The sequence below is a fragment of the Mustelus asterias genome, chromosome 25, assembly GCF_964213995.1.
Source record: "Mustelus asterias chromosome 25, sMusAst1.hap1.1, whole genome shotgun sequence".
Classification (NCBI taxonomy): domain Eukaryota; kingdom Metazoa; phylum Chordata; class Chondrichthyes; order Carcharhiniformes; family Triakidae; genus Mustelus; species Mustelus asterias.
The window spans coordinates 20,366,117-20,387,667 of NC_135825.1; the positions used below are offsets into that span (position 1 = coordinate 20,366,117).

The 21,551-nt window shown below is 43.3% G+C and overlaps 1 protein-coding gene across 4 annotated transcripts in view; it reads right to left on the reverse strand.

Moving 5' to 3' along the window:
• Positions 1–14,369, reverse strand: part of traf3ip3 (TRAF3 interacting protein 3) — a 50,344-nt gene extending 35,975 nt beyond the window's left edge. For 3 of the 4 annotated variants that reach the window (XR_013500914.1, XM_078242226.1, XM_078242228.1), the window contains exons 1-3: positions 12,793–14,369; positions 3,046–3,196; positions 243–306 (exon numbers count right to left, since the gene is read on the reverse strand). Coding sequence is in view for 3 of the 4 variants with exons in the window: in XM_078242226.1 (XP_078098352.1) it covers positions 243–306; positions 3,046–3,196; positions 12,793–13,200 (623 nt within the window). In the remaining variant the exon portion in view is untranslated. The remainder of the gene's footprint in view (positions 1–242; positions 307–3,045; positions 3,197–12,792) is intronic. The other variant, XM_078242227.1, reaches the window with a different exon arrangement.
• Positions 14,370–21,551: the final 7,182 nt, after the last annotated feature.

Consider the following 21,551-nt stretch of genomic DNA (forward strand, 5'->3'; position numbering starts at 1 on the left):
AGATGTGCGGGTTAGGTTGATTGGCCATGCTAAATTGCCCCTTAGTGTCAGGGGGATTATCAGGGTAAATATGTGGGGTTATGGGGATAGGGCCTGGATGGGATTGTTGTTGATGCAAGCTCAATGGGCTGAATGGCCTCCTTCTGCACTATAAGGATCCTATGATTCTATGAAGATAGTTGAGTACTGGTGTGAAGCAAGTCTCAGAATAACAGTGCACATGACAATAGGCGTATACATACTCTGTTTGTTGGCTTGCTTCTTTCCTGATGAGTTCATTGGCAGTGTCTGAAGGCATCTGTGTGGCTGTTCAGAAAAAGAGTAACATTGGTTGCATAAATACAGTGACGGCTAAAACTCCCCACAAAAAAGTTTAGAAGTGACTAGCTTATGAAAACTGACATGTTTCTGCAGAAAAGTGAGAGATTTTGATCTATTAAATTGGTGCATTATCGATAGACATTATATGTGAATAAATAACAGTTATATATTGGCCCCGTCAGTGGAGAAGGAACAACATTCATCACTGCTATCAGCTGACCACAGGAGTTTGGTGGGCTTGTTTTTCCTAAACCTCAATTTCAGCATATCTTGTACCCATTTCAATGAGACGCCCTCTTCTACGGCACACCTGAGGCATCTGTGAGCAGCACAAGAAACAGCGAGACTTTCCACTAATCAAACTGAAGAATTCTCACAGAGAGGCACAAAGTTCAAACCAAAAAAATCCAAATCAGGAAGTAGAAACTCGATTTAAATCATGTACAGAAAACCAAATACAGATTGAAAAAGACAGATGGGACTAAGAGAGTGACAGAAAAAACATTGGAAAGAAGAATCACTTTTATTTGAAAAAAAATCTCCATCAATAATTTGCTTACAAGGGAATAGAACTCCACATTTATGAAATAAAATTTTCGGGCCACAGAGGTTGGTCAGCAATAATTATTACTTCTTACATTGTTAGAAACTAATTTTCTCCTGAATGAATCAGGCCTAATAGCTGCAGTAATTTTGTGTGTGGAAGGACAGGGTAAATGTACACCTTTGCAGACATTTCAATGCAGAGTTGATTGATACGGATGATAATAATGTGCTCTGTGAAGCAGCACGCTATCTCTGACACCAAGGTATGGATTTCTATATTTAACTGCTTCTGTGCGGCAATCAGGGGCTGAATATAATGCTCCCTTGCCAGGGATTTGAAGGCAGGGCAGGTCAAATCCAACAATTTTACCAGTGGCGAGGCAAGGAGGGGGATTAGGGTTTTATGGCCTTGCTCATCCAGGAATCGTAAAATCCCGTCTGAGGTCAATGGACCTTTCCATTGTCCACCCCCTGCCTGCTCTGATTCCCGTGGCAGGCGGGGCAGCAAAATTCCAGCCCAAGTGTCCAGCCCGACAGCATTTCCTGCTCAGGCTGGTAGCGAGTGGGGGGGGGGAATGGGATCCCACTTTAATTCACCACCTCTACTTAGCAGAGGGCACTTTCAAACTTTTCCACTTTCCACTGCCACTCTCACCAGCCCTTCTATGGGCCCCCACCCCACTCCCCTTGCATCGCTCACAAAGCCTGCCAGCCAGTAAGATCCCAGATTCGCTTCAAATCCCAAACCCAGCACAACATTCCGTACTTTTGGTCTTGCTGTAGTACCGGCAGTGGCCACCTCTCCCAGTGGTGCTGTCAGTATTGGAGTGCTACCTGCTTCTGATTGGCCAGCAGCTCTCTGAGTCAGGACATCCAGTTGCTCAGGGGCAGAAGTCCAGCCTCAAATCAGTGGACCTTAAACGGCTGCAGAGCAACTATGGGAATGGGCAGGATCCCTAACCTTTTAGTCAAGGGGTGCAGGGACTATGGCGTTCCTTTAAGTCCACCCCAAAAAGTAGCCATCAGGATTACCCTGAGCATTTGAAATGCCATAGCATACAAGGCTAAAGACTAAGTGCTGGAAAATGGAGTAGAATAGATAGGTACTTGATGATCGGCACAGATAAGATGGACCGTAAGGCCGCTTTCTCCACTGTAAAGTTCTATGACTCTATGAACAATGAGCGCTGATAGCCTTGCCATTTTTATTACAGAAAAATCTGGGCCAATTAGCTTTAGAAATTATATATACTTCCCCTGATCCAGGGAAAATATCATTTAATTCAAATACATCCCTCTATATTAACAGAGCCATATGATATGTTGCAGATCAACAAAAATTATTAAACATAACTATGGATATTTGGAAAATCTAATTGGTCCAAACCATAATAAAATGAAGCAGAGGATTACTAGTAGCCAAAAATTAACACTTGATGCCAAATGGTGGCACAATGGTTAGCACTACTGCTTCACAGCATCGGGGACCTGGGTTCGATTCCCGGCTTGGGTCACTGTCGGAATCTGCACTTTCTCCCTGTGTCTGTGTGGGCATCCTCTGGATGTTTCCTCCCACAGTCAGAAAGACATGTTGGTTAGGTGCATTGGCCATGCTAAATTCTCCCTCAGTGTACCCTGTTAGGAATGGATTAACAGACCCTCCAATTAAGTCCTAATTTGATGTCAATTATTCAATAGAAGTCACTGATATAAAAAGGGGCTACAGATGGCATTGCGTATTGAAGGAGAATTGTATGTGGAGTTGGATCAAAGAACTAAAGATAGTTTATGAAGAAGCTGGACTCATGTCTCCTTTACTGAACTACAATCGAGAGGCTCAAACATACCCGAACAGGCATTGGAGTGTGGCAACGGGGGGGATTTTTACAGTAATTTCATTGCAGTGTTAATGTATGTCTACCTGCGACTAATAAATGAACTTTAAACTTTAGAAATTTAATCTCTCTCTCATTTATAATCTCCTCCAAAACTTCATGCGGCACAATAACTGTCCAGAATATAGCAATCAGCCAGGACAAGAATTTCATCCATTCCACCTTCAACTCCAGTGGCTCCTGCAGTTTCCTTCGTCAATCCAAAATAATACGTCCTAACAATGGAAACAAACTGTCTTCAGCTTTAGAACCTTTATTATTGTGCTCAGGCATAAAATCTCACCTTTATCCCTTTTAGAAACCTTCTTGAGGGCTCTGTCACACTGGAGTGGTGCACTGAATCGGAAACTGAAATGTGAGTCCTGTACTCCCCAGTGAGGATGCTGGTTAGCTAATGGGGTGCCATTGCTACACGACGTGAAGCGTGGAGACATCTGTAAACAGGAAAAGAGTTCACTTAAAAAAATATCTTTCAACAACAAGGGACTCTGCTGAGGACCCGACCTACGTAGGGTGGGGATAATTCCTTCACGTACACCAAAATAAAACTCCTTCTTCTCTGCGGCTTTATATTGACAGGGCACATTCTCTGGAGGACCACGTTTTACTGGACACATACCAATGTTCAGAGTGTTTTTTTCAATGCAGCTTAGTCGAAAATCAGCCTTGTTTTTTGATTGAGGAAGTGACTTTCTACTTCTAACATCTCTTGATAAGAATCTGCATGCAGATAATAATTGAACCATGGCCGTCCAATTAATCTTCCAATTGGTAAAAATTTCCGAAGCAACTTGTTTTTACCAGATAGTAAGACATGGTAAATGCCACCATGTCGAAGTAATGAGGTCATCGGTCTTAATTTCAACAGTAAATGACTTTCAGTTCTGTTGCATGGATGAACATAAAGTTCAAATTTTTAAGTTGAGATTTTTTTAAATGTCCTATAATTTCAATCTGGAATTTGGTGCAGCAGAAAATTATTATTTCTCTGCCATTTTAAGTGAGTGATATGTCTATACTGAGAGATGATTCATCTTCAGATTCAGAAGCTAAAACGTCAAAAATCCCAAAGGGGAGTGGAATCTTTGTGAAATGCTTCCGTTTTTGCTACCTAAGACCAACTTTACAGCTATAAATCACCACATCAAAGCTCAAGTGACTCAAATTGAAACAGTCTGTTAACCTAATGGAGAGATCTTCAGACTGTTTAACGGCCCAGATCCCACATCTACTGCACTGAGAGATGAGTGGGTACAACCATCTATTAACACTGGCTGCAATGGAGGCTGTTACAATAAATTATTGTTTCAAAGTGTACTAAGTAATTAATTCATAGACTGAAGATGTCTGGTGTGGTAAAACACTGAGACTCACTTTCATTTTATTAACTATAGTGTGAACTTCGCTATCAGTAGAGACAATTGCCCTGAATTTCCTTGATCTTGTTCATGCCGAAATTTACACCAATGTCTGTGCCAATCTTGATGATGGGGGTTTACACCCAAAGTTCCTGCTTAAACCTATTTGCCTAGTTTGGAACTTAAAAAGTGAAACAAGTGTGGTTGGAGCACCATCAGGGACAATGGTGAGTGGGCTATTTTCCTTTGCCACTGTGTCTCATTCTCAGAGCTTCACCTCTTATCTCTGTTCCTCTTCCCTCTGCCCTTATAATACAGAACAGGGAGATGACCTTTAAGAAAACAACCCCAGCTGCTTAGTCCTTCTGAATGTATGAGCAGTGCATGTGTGTAGTAGGTTAAGGGTTTGCAAAATGATATGTGCACTAAGATTGACAGTAATTTTGCTTAACTACAGAGCAGATCTCAATATAGAATATAACTTTAATTTGTGAAAAAAACTTTCTAACAAACTGTAGAAATTTCAGAAATCACTTATCAGATGTGCCATGCCAACCTTTTTGACCTGTAATCTACACTAGTGCAGTATCGACATAAATGCAGGAAATTGGGCTGGAGTGGAGAATGGGGGCCATGTCAATAAGTAGAAGAGGATTTCTGCAGACATATAACAGAAATGGGTGGCACGGCGGCTCAGTGGTTAGCACTGCTGCCTCACAGCGCCAGGGACCCGGGTTCGATTCCGGCCTTGGGTGACTGTGTGGAGCTTGTACGTTCTCCCCGTGTCTCTGTGGGTTTCCTCCAATTTCCTCCCACAGTCCAAAGCTGTGCAGGTTATGTGAATTGGCCATGCTAAATTGCCCCTTAGTGTCCCAGGATGTGTGGGTTAGGGGGATTAGCAGGGTAAATACTCGTGGTTACGGGGAAAGGGCCTGAGTAGGATCACCTGTCAAAGAGTTGGTGTAGAATCAATGGGCCAAATTGCCCTCTTCTGCACTGTTGGGATTCTATGAAGTGACACAAAGAAGTGAGGACATTTGCATAAATTGATGTTTCAGTATAAAACTTGCAAAAACAAGATAATAAAAAATGGCAGGATACACAGCCTTATGCTATAGTTACTGGTGAGGAGTTCCAGGAAATTCCGGGATGATACGTAATGCAATCTTGCCTTATCACAAACATTTTCTGTACTGTTGGCATTTCCAATTATACCACACACCCGGTCATGTGATATAACAACAACAAGCCTCTACAGAACGCTGTCAAGATGGATTTGGGATACTGCAGCATCTGCCCAGTTCATAACATCATAGCTACCTATACATATTCCAATTGCAGTTCTGCTGTGTACTTTAAGAACTGAAGATGGATGGATCTGGTCATTGCACCTACAGGAGCTCAGTTCAGATTGGAAAAATCTGTTTTCGTAAAATGAAATCTTATTTGGTTCCTTTGTCAGCAATCAGGCATCAACAAGAATTACACGTGGATAATCTAACCTTTTAGCTTTCCTCGACACAATTCACAAACTTCGAAGGCGTCATAGAATCATAGAATCCCCAAGTGCAGAAGGAGGCCATTCAGCTCATTGAGCCTGCACTGACAACAATCTCACCCAGACCCTATCCCCGTAACCCCATGTATTTACCTTGACTAGTCCCTCTTGACACTGAGGGGCAATTTAGCATGGCCAATCAACCTAACCCGTACATCTTTGGACTGTGGGAGGAAACCGGAGAACCTGGAGGAAACCCATGCAGACACAGGGAGAATGTGCAAATTTCACAAAGACAGTGTCCAAGGGCAGAATTGAACCCAGATCCCAGGATGTCGAAAATGAAAACTCCCAGTGGTGCAATGAAGATGCTCTTCAGTGGTCAACACAAGACACATTGTTCAGGAAAAAGAGAGTTTATGTACCGAAAAAAAGGGGTTATCATTTCAAAAGAAGAATTTTGTCAGAGATGCTGTTCTCATACATTCAGATCACTAATCTATTTTAAATTTTGGTGTTAAATTCATTTTTAGTCCTCTCATTCCACATTGGTGCCATGAGATTCACAGAGTTCGTGCCCTATGTTTTTTTATAGGTTAGTCTTGTTCCTCTCTGTACTTAAGGTGTATTGCAGCTGTATCTCATGCTCGATAAATGGTTAGCAAATCAAACCCTCTGTTGGCTATTCCATTGTTTGTCATTCATTAATGTAGGAACATGGGTGCAGCCCAAATAATTAAAGTTTTTTTATATTAGTGTCACAAGTAGGCTTACATTAACACTGCAATGAAGTTACAGTGAAAATCCCCTGGTCACCACACTCCGGTGCCTGTTCGGTACACTGAGGCAGAATTTAGCATGGCAAATCCACCTAACCAGCATGTCTTTCGGTCTGTGGGAGGAAATCAGTGCATACCCATGTAGACATGGGGAGAACGTGCAGACTCTGCACAGACAATGACCCAAGCCAGGAATCAAACCCAGCTCCCTGGCGTTGTGAGGCAGCAGTGCTAACAGTGCTAACCACCATGCCACCGTACCATTGCCACCCATTGTGATAGAAGCCATCTGCAGAGAATGTTAACACAAAAATATCTTTCTGATGATCCATGAAGTTTGGCAGCATAGAAAAAAATATATTTAACATGTCTGTGCTGGTGTTTTTGCTCCATACCAGCCTCATCTCACAACACTGTATATAAGGCATCAAGACAAAATGTAATATTCAGAGATTTTCAGCAATATTTTTAGTCTTGTTTGTCTCTGAGAGTTGCCACTTATTTTTATGTACTTAATTTATCATTAATAAACATTAAAATCTATTTTAATTTCTTATTATGTTTGCTTGTTTGTCCTTTTTATTTATTTTTGCACCTGGGGCGGCACGGTGGCACAGTGGTTAGCACTGCTGCCTCACAGCACCAGGGACCCGGGTTCGATTCCGGCCTTGGGTGCCTGTCTATGTAAAGTCTGCACATTCACCCTGTGTCTGTGTGGCTTTCCTCCAGGTGCTCCGGTTTCCTCCCACTGTCCAAAGATATGCGAGTTAGGTTAATTGGCCATGCTAAATTGCCCCTTAGTGTCAGAGGGATTAGCAGGCTAAATATGTGGGGCTACAGGGATAGGGCCTGGGTGGGATTATCGTCAGTGCAGGCTCGATGGGCCAAATGGCTATTGTCTGCACTGTAGGGATTCTATGATTCAATTATCACTAACTCTTCTCACATTGCTTTTATATACCTTCCAATACCACTCCTCAAATTGTTTAAAATAATAATTGATCTCCCATGGTGTTGTACATGAGACATTAAGACAAAGTGCAGCCTTCAGCTCAATTGATGTGTGAGAGTGCTGGAGTAACTGGAGCCGGGTACCCAGATATGGTTCAGTCCCAATTTTCTTTATTTTTAGGTAATACTTTTAATTTATTTATATTTTCTGAGCAAAATTACTGCAATTGGGAAGAAGGAAAGTGAAGTTGAAGTCGAAGAGTTTATAATACAGGTTGAGAAGGTGGGAGGAATTAAACTAAAGATGTTATTGTTATACAAAAGCAGAACACGCTGGAAATACTCAGCAAGTCTAGCAGCATTTGTGACAAAACTCTTGAAACATTGGGCTGGATTTTCACTCTTGCGGTGGGTAACTATAGTTGGGTTATTTCCCAATACGCCAGACCTGCCTCAATAAAAAGTGTCCCAATACACATAAGGTTCAGTCCAGCAGTGCGGGGCCAGGATGGGATAGAGCTGGGCCTGATACAGGTTAGAGTTGGCCAGGTTAGAAGGCCTGTCTCAGATCTCTGGGGCTTTATCCTGGTTGTTTCCAAAATTTGCAAGCTATCAGCTCTCACCCCTCACACCCCACTTACCTGCCACAACCCCCATTCCTCATAGGCCCCATGCCAACTCAATTTCAACTCATGCCACTCCCACCCATCCCCAAGCCCCTGATTGCCCCATAGCAGCTCAATATCCATTCATGCCTCCCAGTAATCTCCATGCCACCTCATACCCACCATACTCCCTCATGGCCACACAACCCGTAAACACTATGAGAAAATCTCAAGAGCTACAGGGAAATAGAAGAAAAATAAACTTCTAATGATCGAATGTAGCTCTTGAGTATGCACACTTGATATTGAAGAAACTCCCAACCATGAAACCCATTCCAAACTTTTAAATATCCTCAAGTAGTTAATCACCAGTTAAAACAAATACACTTCTATTCAGACCCCACATCAAAGACAGCTAATCCTTTAATATACTTTTTAACTTGTCAATCAAACCGTGATCTCAGGACACTCTTTTGAGATGATTATAGCTTTTGAAACTCAGCCAAGTATTCATTGCGAGATAATAATAGTTCTCATGAGAAAATGTCAACAAAGAGTTCCATTGAAACTACATGAAACAATGCTCATTTTTTCTAATGTACACCAGGTGGCGTCTCAATCAAAGCACATCGACCAAGGTAGCTTTTTAAAAATCTCACTGACAGCTGCAGTCTGTTTTTAATGTTTAAAGAGCAGGACATCTAAAACACTTCAGATCAGGATACCTAAACAGGCCTTATCTGCCCTCTAAGAGAATTGTGTCTATTCCATCAATTTGTCACACCCTCATCACAGGTTAAGGCCCTTGCAACAGTCAAAATGGGGTCTGTTTGAACTCAGCATTAAGTTCAAATGACGCAGCTGAATTTGGGTTTCCCTTTTGTGTGAGTCAGGCTCTGCCCCTTCCCCCTGCAGGCAATTCGATCTGTCAGAAATGGGGCCGGGACTTCTGAGCCTTGGTCTGACTCACTGGGCGGAATTTTCCTGTCCTGCCCACCACGGGAATCGAAGCGGGCGGGACAGGACCACGCAAAGGTCCGTGGACCTCGGGCGGGATTTTCTGATCTTGGGGCGAGTGTGGCCATAAAATCCCACCCACTATTTTTAAAGAGCCGTGTAGACTTCCGTACGCTACAAAAATCTGACCTATTAACTCTGTCTTTCCTTCTGTTTTCTCTCCACAGATGCTACCCAATCTGCTAAATACTTCCAGCATTTTCTGCTTTTATTTCAGATTTCCAACATCTGCAGTATTTTGCTTTTGAGGTTGCATTGGTAGATTCTAAAATAAAAATCTTCCAAAGAATTTATAACAGAAAAATAGAGAATAAATGTGACAAAAATGTGGTTACCAGGAATTGATGTTTCATAGACAGAGATAGCTTGAAGATGTAGAATTTTTAATATATTATATATAACATAATACATATATTATGTATGTAAATGTAGAATGTATGTAGATGTAGAATTTTTAATATATTATAAATAATATAGTATATATATTAAACCACTGCCAATACACTGTGCCAGGAGGAGAGTAAAAAGATCCCCTAGAAACAGTGGCGACTACTGCAATGGGAAATTAAATCATGGGCCCAATGTTGATTTTACCCCAAGTAAAGGTGAAGGTTAATGGACTAATGGTCCATTAACATTGTGAGTATTCCCAGAGTGAGACAGTTAAGAAACTACATATTATGCCATCATTGTTGACCTTAGATGGGTTGCATATTTCTATATAAGCTGGTTTTAAAGCTGTGTTACTGAGTTGACCTATCCAATCAAGGTAATTACACCAATTCTCTCAACTCATTTGATAAAACTCTTTAAGGTGGCACAGTGGTTAGCACTGCTGCCTCACAGCGCCAGGGACCCAGATTCAATTCCGGACTCAGGTCACTGTCTGTGTGGAGTTTGCACGTTCTCCCCATGTCTGCGTGGATTTCCTCCGGGTGTTCCGGTTTCCTCTCATAGCGCAAAGATCATAGAAACCCTACAGTGCAGAAGGAGGCCATTCGGACCATCGAGTCTGCACCGACCACAATCCCACCCAGGCCCTACCCCCACATATTTTTACCTGCTAATCCCTCTAACCTCCACATCTCAGGGGCAATTTTTTTAACCTGGCCAATCAACCTAACCTGCACATCTTTGGACTGTGGGAGGAAACCGGAGCACCCGGAGGAAACCCACGCAGACACGAAGAGAATGTGCAAACTCCACACAGACAGTGACCCGAGCCGGGAATTGAACCCGGGACCCTGGAGTTGTGAAGCAGCAGTGCTAACCACTGTGCTACCGATGCGTGAGTTTGGTTGATTGGCCATCTAAATTACACCTTAGTGTCAGAGGGATTAGCAAGGTAAATACGTAGGGTTACCAGGACAAGGCCTGGGTGGGATTGTTGTTGGTGTGACTTGATGGGCCAAATGCCCACTTCTGCACTGTAGGGATTCTATGAAGTCCCCAAATAATTATAATCTGTTTTTCATTTGGAAATTAGAGTTTTTCCCTTAAGTAATTAAGGAGTTGGCCCTGTGGGAGCCACAACTTTATAAAATGCTTAATATCATTCATTATATTGAGCCTGTTGTGCTTCATCTTGAGATACTCCTCTTCATTACCTACTGGCAAAGGCCCAAACATATAACTCCCAGGGTTATCCATGATAGTTAGCCTGTAATAATACCTTTAATGGAAAACTAAGACAGCAGAATAAATATTCATGCTATCATCTTCCAAGGTTTGTCTCTGTATTGCATACAGCTCTTGCAAGTGTGGTAGATCAGAGTTTTTCATTGGGATAAGTGGTTTGGATAAAGGAATTGGGTGACACAGCTATAGCCTCGAAGTCAGATAATGACACCAATATCAATAGGAATGCAAGGAGTCAAGGGAGAGTAGAGAGCGGCAGAGGGATATAGATAGGTTAAGTGAGTGGGCTAAAAAAGACAGATGGAGCATAATATGAGAACTTTCCCACTTTGGCAGGAAGGATTGAAAAGCAGTGTACTATATAAATGGAGAGAGACTGCTTAACCTAGTGGCAAAGAGGGATTTGGATGTGCTGGTACTTGAATCACAAGAAGTTAATATGCAGGGATCGTACGATCCCACCCGAGGCCAATGGAGAATGCCGTTCTCCGAGCCTCTCCCAACCCCGGAATTGAGGCGGGCATCCGGTAAACTTCCGGCCCACATGTGGAGTACCATGTACAGTTTTGGTCTCCTTATTTGAAAAAGGATATAATTGTGTTAAAAGCAGTTCAGAGAAGGTTCGCGTGATTTATTCTTGCAATTATGAATTTATCTTCTGATTAGTTTGGGCCTACATCCAGTGAAGTGTAGAAGGACGAGAGGTGATCTTATTGAAACATAAGATCCTGAGGGGAGTTGACAGGATAGATACTAGGAGGATATTTCCTCTTGCGGGGGAATAGATCTAGGGGACACAGTTTAAGAATAAATGGTCTCCCTTTAAAGACACAGATTAGGAGAATTTATTTCTCTCGGAAGTGTGCTGGTTTGTGCAGGTTGAGTCATTGAATTATTGAAGGCTGAGTTCGATAGATTTTTGATAGACAAGGAACTCAAAGGTTATGAGGGCAGACAGGAAAGTAGAGTTGAGACCACAACAAGATCAGCCATGATCTTATCTAGTGATAGAGCAGGCTCAAAGGGCTGAATGGCCTACTTCTGCTCCTAATTACCACGTCCCTAGAACACTGGTCTTTCATCTCTGAACCATGAGTTTGAATGAAGAAATGATAGTTTGCTGTCTTTGACAAGTGAGATTATCTTTGACAGTCCAGTTTCGAGTGGCATGTGCACAAAATAATTGCAAACCATTAGGAATAACATTATTATCTCACTCTGAGAGCCCTGAAAGATAGCTGGTACGGCAAACTGAAGTTCCACAATGTTGGAGTAGAGAGATTGTGTTACGGAGTATTGCTAATTGGCAGTGTATGGATCCTAACCCTTACAGTATATGACCTGGATGGTGGCAATGGATGAAAAAATGTTTAACTCCCCAAATTACAGCACAGTGGCACAGTGGTTAGCACTGCTGCCTCACAGCACCAGGGACCTGAGTTCAATTCCGCACTGTCTGTGTGGAGTCTGCATATTCTCTCTGTGTCTGCGTGGGTTTCCTCCACGTATTCTAGTTTCCTCCCACAGTCCAAAGATGTGCGGGTTAGGTTGATTGGCCATGCTAAATTGCCCCTTAGTGTCAGGGGGATTAGTAGGGTAAATATGTGGGGTTACGGGGATGGGACCTGGGTAGGATGGTTATCGGTGCAGACTCGATGGACCAAATGGCCTTCTTCTGCACTGTAGATTTTATGATTCTATGATAAATTAGTGTCTCTCATCCTGAGCATCAACGTAATTTTCAAAAATGCAATCTTCACAGCTGTGATCTTGATTGAGTATCAAAATGTTGTGGTGGTTTAAAAAAAAACTCTTTCAGGCTCAACTTTTGAGGCTATCAGAAGTTATCATAATTTAGAAGATATTTATCATTAGATTTAGATAGCACCAGTCCAGCCAAGACCATGAACCTAGAAGCCAAACAGCGAGGGCAGTTAGCAGCAGATAGTGCAAGAAGAGCAAAGGGAGGAAAATAATCTATTCTATCTTGGTCTGATTAGCCATTATTTGCTAGTGTGCTGTTTTAAAATGATGCAGAGAAGTAGGTTTTGTTTTCAGAGTTAATTTTTGTTTGATGAATCACATTACATTTGCATAAGTCTGTTCAGCTTTAATTTCCAGCAGGCAATAGTAATTGTTTTTTTTCCTCTCTGTTACCACATCTATTAAAGCAGATAGTTTTACCTGGTTGACTGCAGTTGGCTTCTGTTGTGATGGCTTGAAAGCCACTTCCGGTGCTGTTGCAGCGGCTGCAGCAGAAGTGGTGGTTGCTGTTGTCCTCTCCACCCTGTGATGTGTCACTTTGGAAGGCTTTTGTTTAATCTCTTCTTCATCTACTGTTAGATTTCTTCGTTTCAGAAACTGCGCCTGCCTCGAGTTCTGCTCCACGTTCCGCTCCCTCGGCGAGCTGCGGCAGGTTGTGGTGTTATTGCGACCAATTAGACTCAGGTGGTTTTCGTGCCTCCGCTCAAGTTTCTCATCATAGCTTTCAGCAAAGAGTCTCCTCTTCTTGGACAAGTTGGGTCCCCCTGGGCTTAGACCCCGCTTTGGACTGCTTACCGTCATTCTAAAGCACGGGATATCAGTGGACATTCCTTGGGATACTTGCAGAATACTTGTCGGCCCCAAAACATTTAACCCGCTTGCACCTTAGTAATTGGCAGGGATGCCACAAGACACGATATAGCTTTCACAAAATCCTATGAGGCCCTTATACTTTAAGTTAGTTCTGATGTTCGCAGAATACAACAATGAGTGTAAAACTACCCAAGAGGATTTCAGGTTACCTGGACTCAAAAATTAGCTTCAGAAGCTGGCTGTATCCAGGAGTTCTGTTTCAGAACTGTTTTCTAATCAACAAAATTTATACAATAAACAACGGTTCACTCAGAACAGTGTGATCACTTTGGAACTGTTACTTTCTTCCTCCACTTGCATAGTTTATTGTGTTCTTCATGAGCAATGCATTTATCCACTGTTTATCATTCCAGCCTTTCTCTGCCTTTCTTGTCAGACTGACAGATTGTTGCTCCCTCAGAGATGCAGGTGTACCACCAGCGAATAAAAGGTTAAGCAGGCCTCATGTGCACATTCTACATTTGCTGGCTATCCACATATCAAATAGATCTGAACTTACTTGGCCAGGGACTGAGAGAGACAAATAAGCAAGGTGAATAGTCAGAGAATGTGTTAATCCTTGGGCCCTGCTCAGAGTCTGGAAGTCTGCAGGTGTTTCAGCTTCTCATCTTCATCCCCATAAACTCCAACTCCAGCAGGATTCTTCAGCAATATCAATCCTCACTTCCCAAAGGCGGCAAAGTTACTCTGAGAGTGACGCTTACAGCCAGTTTGAGCCACGAATCAAATTGGGGTGACTGTGAGCCAGGTCGCTCACTTCCACTGTACTCATGCTTCTTTGCAATTTGACACAGGAAATAGATTTTTTTTGAATAAACCACCACGCTTCTAACGTTCTTCCTGTCCCTGTCTCTCACACTCGACTCAGAACGTGTGGCTTCTTCACCATCCTGTCAGTTACGTCGCCCTGCTGACTGTTCCACAAAAGGTGGTCTTATTTTAAAGGTACACCTCACAAGGAGCTCTGCACTGTGCTGAGTATGTGTTGTACTGTGAGAGCCTGTGTCTGCCGGTTCACTCTATGTAAAGTCCAACTTTGTTCCTGTAATGCGCTCTGCTCCTTCCTTCAATTTCTCTCGTTAATTCTGCCTATTTGCTGACAGGCTGTATCTCAACTGCACACTGACTGAGATAACCCAATCACACAGGATATGGTGCATTTTAAGCTCTGAGCTCTGACAGATGTTTATCAGTTTATGTGAGGGGGGCGGTGCGGTGGAGGGAGGGAGAAGAATTTGAGAGAGAGAAAATATTTTAAACACACCCAGAAATTAAAAAAAAACACCCTGGTCTTTTCTCCTGCAGTACGACCAAATGTTTGCTGATCATACGCTGCATCATGCAAGATCAAACTGCAATTTGTTACCGCCACACAGTGATATCTTTTATTTTTAATTTCAGCCTGAAGGGGCTGATCTGGTTTCACATCTTTAAATGCACAACTTCTTGCGAAATCTTTTTAAAAAAGAGTGCCAATTATGTGTGACATCATCCTCTATTAAAAGGGAACTTGACACAAATTATATTTGCAAGTCAGATGGTCTGTTAGCTCTTGTGTTAGGGTGTTGCTGCTCATTATTTGTCAATCTTCCGAATTTGCCATAAAAAGTGCAACTATTTATAAATGCAATGACTTTGAAAATATACAGTCAGGTATGTTTCCTTCTGTTCTCTTAACTGGAGTGAGAACATCAGACCTAATGGCTGGAATATTACCGTCCCTCCCGCCACGGGAATCGGAGCGGGCGAGGGGCGGACAACGGAAAGGTCCATTGACCTCAGGCTTCTAGACGAACAAGGCCGTAAAATTCCACCCAATATATTTGCTTAATACTCACACTGGATGCCTGAAGCCAGCCAACACTCACTCACCCCTAACATTCTACAAAAGATTGCACTTTTTTCAATCAAAGGATTGCAATAGTTCACAAAGCATTACTTCGCATCTTTTTTTCCCTCAACTTTCCAAAGAAGATACATATGTCTATCTTTGAGCATCTTTGACTAGTTAATTGAACCCCACTGCATAAAACCGCCAGAATGAATATATTCCAGTCTTCACAAAGATAAGATTGTTTCTTCTGTCACGTGTATTATAATGATATAAGGTACCAACCTCTCATAAGGGATTGTGCAACTATGTTGTGGATTTATTTATTAAGAACAGGCACATGAAAACAGATAAAGTTTATTTATTAGTCACAAGTAGGCTTACATTAACACTGCAATGAAGCTACTGTGAAAATCCCCTAGCCGCCACACTCCGGTGCCTGTTCGGGTACACTGAGGGAGAATTTAGCATGGCCGATGCATCTAACCAGCACGTCTTTCAGATTATGGCAGGAAACCAGAGCACCCGGAGGAAACCCAAGCAGACACAGGGAGAACGTGAAAACTCTGCACAGACAGTGACCCAAGCCGGGAATCAAACCCAGGTCCCTGGCGTGTGAGGCAGCAGTTCTAACCACTGTGCCACCGTACCGCATGGATGGAAAGCTTGTGGACATCATAGCTACAGAGTTGTATATATGTTGTGTCCTGCTCCGGTCCAAAGTGAAACTAAGGCTGGACCACATGATACACCTCCCTTAAAGTGGTAGTATGCTGCTATGCCCCAACGGCATATTTTATAATAGTTTCTCCCCTTTTATAGATAGTTTCTCCCCTTTCCCCCCAACCAAAGTATAACTATTTACAATAACTGTTCTGGTTTAGTTACCATTACATAAGTATATAGGACTGGTGAATCTATGTGTCACTTAAACGTCGAATCTGCTGGTATACCCAGATGTTGTCATGGTAACCTTGTCTGGAGGTGTTTTTATTTGCTCACAGTGATTTTTGGGAATGTCATTCTTGGATGCTGTTCTTGATTGCATTTTGGATCAAAGAACCATAGAATCCCTACAGTACAGAAATAAGCCATTCGGCCCATTACATCTGCACTGACTTTCCATAAGAGCATCTTACCCAGGCCCTTAACCCCACCAATTCCCATAACCCTACCCATCTACCATGGCTAACCCCCTAACCTACACATCTTTGGACACTAAGGGGCAATTTAGCAAGGCCAATCCACCTAACCTGCACATCTTTGCACATCGGGTGGGGTTTTCCAGCTGCGTTCACCCCAAAACTGGAAAATCCCACCCGAGGTCAACAACCTTTCCATAGTCCGCCCCTCGTCCGCTATGATTCCCGTGGCGGGAGGGATGGGAAAATTTGCCCCATCATGTCCAAAATTATTTTGGGGTTTTGGGACTTGTTTGGATCTTGATAGTTAAGGAGCTGGAATGGATGTGATTTATCCTCAGTTATGCCCCACCATTGCGCATTTCTATTTAATGACTTCATAGGACCTTAGTTCGGAACAAATCCTTGTCACCTCGGCTGCTTGCAATCTTCCACGGGATCCTGGGTACGAAATGGTCCAACTGTAAACTTGACAATTCTCCACATGCTGTTTTAGACTGGAGGGAAGTGTACAGTGGAGTTCCCCAGGGGTTAGAATTAGCACAATTGCTCTTTCTGATATATTATAATGACCTTTACTTGGGCACGAAGGTGGTTTTTCAAAGTTTGCAGTTGGCATAAAACTCAGAAATGTGCAGTGAACAGCAAAGAGAATGTCCACCAGACCTCGGGACAGCACAAGCTGGTGGACTGGGCAGACACATGGCAAATGAAATTTAACACAGTGAGATGTGAAGGGGTGCATTTTGGTAGGAAAAATGAGGTGAAATATGATCAAATGAAAGAAGGGGCCGGGCCGATGATGAGATTAATTAGAAAACCATCATGGGGCCAGGCCTCCTTCTTTGCAGTGTATTCTACGATTCTATGATTGCAAAATGATAGAGGAAATCATGGGGTTGTACAGCCAATGGCTTACCATGCACTCTCACTTACAAAGTTCTGCACACCGGTAGAAGCATTTTACATGCACATTCTTGTAGTATGCAAATAAAAGGAAATGAATAGAGTTCATCTAACTCATGTTGACAGAGGCCCATTGAGCTTGTTCTGGTTTAACAGGTTTATCAGATTTCTGTGTGTATTTATGGAATTAGTGAGTGATTATATTATACATCTCAACTAATAGAATTAGTTGACCAACTCAACTGCTCCGACTCTCCGATGGAGCATCTTACCCGGGCCCATCCCCCACCCTATCTGCATAACCCCATGAATTTATCCCACTAATCCCCCTAACCTACACATCTTTGGACCCTAAGGGGCAATTGTAACATGGCCAATCCATCTAACCCGCACATCTTTGGACTGTGGGAGGAAACTGGAGCACCTGAAGGAAACCCACCAGACACAGAGAGAATCTCCACACAGACCTGAATCAAACCCAAAGGCCCTGGCGCTGTGAGGCATCAGTGTGAGGCACTGTGCCACTGTGCCACCCTGCACCACCGCGTAGCACTTTGGGAGGTGCTGGTACTGCACATTTTCTGAATGATCAACACTGTGTAATCTCAAAACTTTACCATTCCATTGACACCTTACCCAGCTTTGCCTGCATTCTCATGAATACCTAACCTTTCATTGCAGCCCCTCTCCTCTCTTGCAGTAGATTTCAAAGCCTCACCTACTCTCAACCCCTGGCCTTGCTCTTGACTGCATATTTCTTCCTTTGAACCAACAGTATCTCTCGGCGATTTATTTTGTGCAGCTGGGCACAGTTCTGCCTGTCTCCAGTTTTTCCCAGTGCTAATCTCACTCCAGGGTTTCCCCACACCTCTTCCTGCCAACTTTTTCAATAATCATTTCATGGGCATCACTGGCTGGCCAGATTTATTGCCCATCTCTGGTTGCCCTTGTTTAGGGGGCAGTTGAGAGTCAACCATGTGGCTCTGGAGTCACATGTCGGCCAGACCGGGTAAGGATGGCAGATTTCCTACCCTAAAGGACATGAGTGAACCAGATGTGTTTTTCTGACAATGCTTTCATGGTCATCAGTAGATTTTTAATTCAAGATATTTTTATTGAATTCAATTTCCACCATCTGCCGTGACGGGATTCGAACCCGGGTCCCCAGAACATTAGCTGAGTTTCTAGATTAATAGTATCGTGAAAAGACCAGACCAGATAATACTAGACCAGAGCCATCACTGCAAAACATGGCATAGCGGGGGTGGGCAGAAAATCCTGCCCCTAATAAAAATAGAAGACACTTAAAGGCTTCAAATCGCTGTTTATTGGTGTCAGAACATGGCACATAACAGGGTGGCTCTCATCTCCTACCTGTCACATTTGCACTCAGAAATGGGCAACAAAGTAAACAATGCCACGCCCTCACTTCCTGCTATTTTTACAGGTGATATCATTACAATGCTGACTACATTTCCCATTTTACTGTCTGACCAACCATACTGTTTCCCTCCATCAAGACCAAACCCTGAACTGATCATTTCTAACAATATCTAAAGGGATCCTCAGCTGTTCTGGGATTGAGCTGGCTGGAGTTGCTATGGTAGCCTCTGGGCCTTCTGACCTTAAAGGTATTGAAAGTACTTATTATTGCTACTGCAGATTCTCAACTATTAAGAGACTTCACAGTTGAATCTCGAGTTAACGCGGCAGAGTTAAACTGGGTTTATACCCTCTGGAATTTAGAAGAATGAGAAGTGATGCAAATTTCTGAAGGGCCTTGAGAGGGTTGACATTGAGAGCTGCTCCCCTGGCTGGGGAATCTGGAATGTGGGAACGCAGGGCAGAATTCTCCCATCCCGCCCTCGGTGGGAGGGTGATGTGTGGGAATCCCACCATCCTCCTACCTCTGCTTAAATTGGATCCAGGTTAGGAAAGCCCATGGTCGGACGACCCACGCTGCCGTCTGTTGAGCCCTGTAAATGACAAATGAATTACTAATTTTGGGCCTCAAATCACCACCACAAGTTATCAACCCAGCGGTATGCAGGGAACATGTCGAGCTGACTTGTGCAGGTTATTTGTGGTCTCCTGGGTTCTTGTAGAGGAAAGGATCGGTGAGGGGGGTGGGGGGGGGGGGGGGAGCGGGCATTGGTCGGGGGAGGCAATCAATGCCTGATCAATTGACCTTTCCCCTTTATCTTTCAACTCGGGAGGGGGAGGGGTCCATTGATCCCTATTGACACCCTTTCTCCACAACTTCCATCTCGCGAAACCCTCTGGCCTGGGTCGCTCCTTGAGCCTGGGCCTCTGGTGGTTGTGGGTGGTCTCTGATTGGCCGCAGCTCTCAGGAGCCCTTTATCCCAGGGCAGGCCTGCCACCAGGCCCCTTAAGTGCCTGCAAAGCACTTGTACCTGCGGGCCTTCCTGGAGGAAGCAAGCTGGCCTATTCGCTGCCTCTTCAGTTGGCAGGCAAGACCCTCGATACCTCCATAAAAACCCCCCCACCCTCCCCCTCCCCACAATTCAGCAGGATCTATCCTTGGCATAGTGAGCTGGAAAATCCATCAAGAATAAATTTGGCAGCAAAACAGGAGATGACAAAAAGAGGAATGCAGCTTTCCCTACAAGCATTACCCTTACCCCCAAGACAGCTCTCTCACCACTTCTCCCAAAAGCTTCAACTCTTATACAGAGCAAAATAGTGCAAATGCTGAGAATCTGAAATAAAAATGGAAAATGCCAGAAATACTCAACAGGTCAGGCAGCATCTGTGGAGAAAGGAACAGAGTTAATGTTTCAGGATCAGAAAGGTCAAAATAAATAACTGAAAATGGACAGAAACTCAGAGAGAGAGAAGCAAGTAGAACATGGTTACATTGCTCACTAGATTGCCATCCTGACAATTCTGCTAAGGCACAAACAAAAGACAGAATAAAAAAGGCTGCACGGTGGTAAAGTGGTTAGCACTGCTGCCTCACAGCGCGTTCGATTCTGACCTTGGGTGACTGTGTGGGGTTTGCACGTTCTCCCTGTGCCTGCGTGGGTTTCCTCTCAGTTGGCAGGCAAGACCCTCGATACCTCCATAAAAACCCCCCCACCCTCCCCCTCCCCACAATTCAGTCCAAAGGTGTGTGGGTTAGGTGGATTGGCAATGTGCAGGGTTATGGGGATAGGGAGGGTGGCCCTGGATAGGATGCTCTTTCAGAGATCAGTGCAGAGCATGATGGGCTGAATGGGCTCTTTCTGCACTGTAGAAATTATATAATCTATTTCTAAGGACATGCCATTATCTACAGACTGGATTCACTATTATCTATTATCTACGGACTGGATTCACAGAATCAAAAAATACTACTGTGCAGAAGAGGCCCTTTGGCCCATCGAGTCTACACCGACACATGAAAGGCCTGGACCTGCCCACCTAATCCCAGTTGCCAGCACTTGGTCCATAGCCTTGAATGTTATGGCGTGCCAAATACACATCTAGATACTTTTTAAAGGGTGTGAGGCATCCCACCTCTACCACCCTCCCAGGCAGTGTATTCCAGATGTCACCATCCTCTGGGAAAAAAAAGTTTTTCCTCAAATCCCTCCTAAACTTCCCATCCCTCACTTTTAACTTGTGTTCCCTTGTAACTGACCTTTCAACTAAGGGGAACAGCTGCTCCCTATCCACCCTGTCCACGCCCTCACAATGATTCAAATCGACTCCTTTGCTTTAACACAACACACCCCACTAAAGTACAAGTGTGAACAATGTACCTGACATTATGCATCTGGAGGAGTACCCTATATTCCATAATCTTAATAGTTTGGGTGGAAGGTTTCACCTGAAAGCTCATTAAATGTTCCTCGGAACCAACCTTGTAAATAAATATAGCAGCAAAATATGCAGATGCTGAAAATCTCAAAGGAAAACAGAAAAAAGCTGCAAATACAAGTTTGTCAAGCATTTCCAGCATTTTCTGTTTGTAAATAAATAGTTAAACTAAATAGATAATAAAGATAGATTTTAACTGGGGACCTAACTGAATGTCATCTTGGGTTCCTGGATTTAATAATCATTGTCAAAAGTTGGAAATAAACTGAGATCAAATTAATGGGTTAACAAGTCTGACTTCCCGAGTCTGGGTCACTTACCAAGATCAGAGTCATTCCTGATCCTGTAGAAATAAAAGAACCAGGAAAAAGCCAAGGAAAAGGACAATTATTTTGGATAGAAAGCCCATTGTCTGAATACAAAACTCCACAAAAAAGAAGTGCATAATAGAGAATACATTTGTTGAACAATTAAATCAGATTCAGGTGTTATTTTAACTGCCTCAGAATTCTTTTAGCTTGCATTCTGAAGTTTAGCAGTGAAGACTTTTACTGACAACTGTTCTCAATATTGTGAGCAATGACTTCCTTGAATCCAGTGTCCTG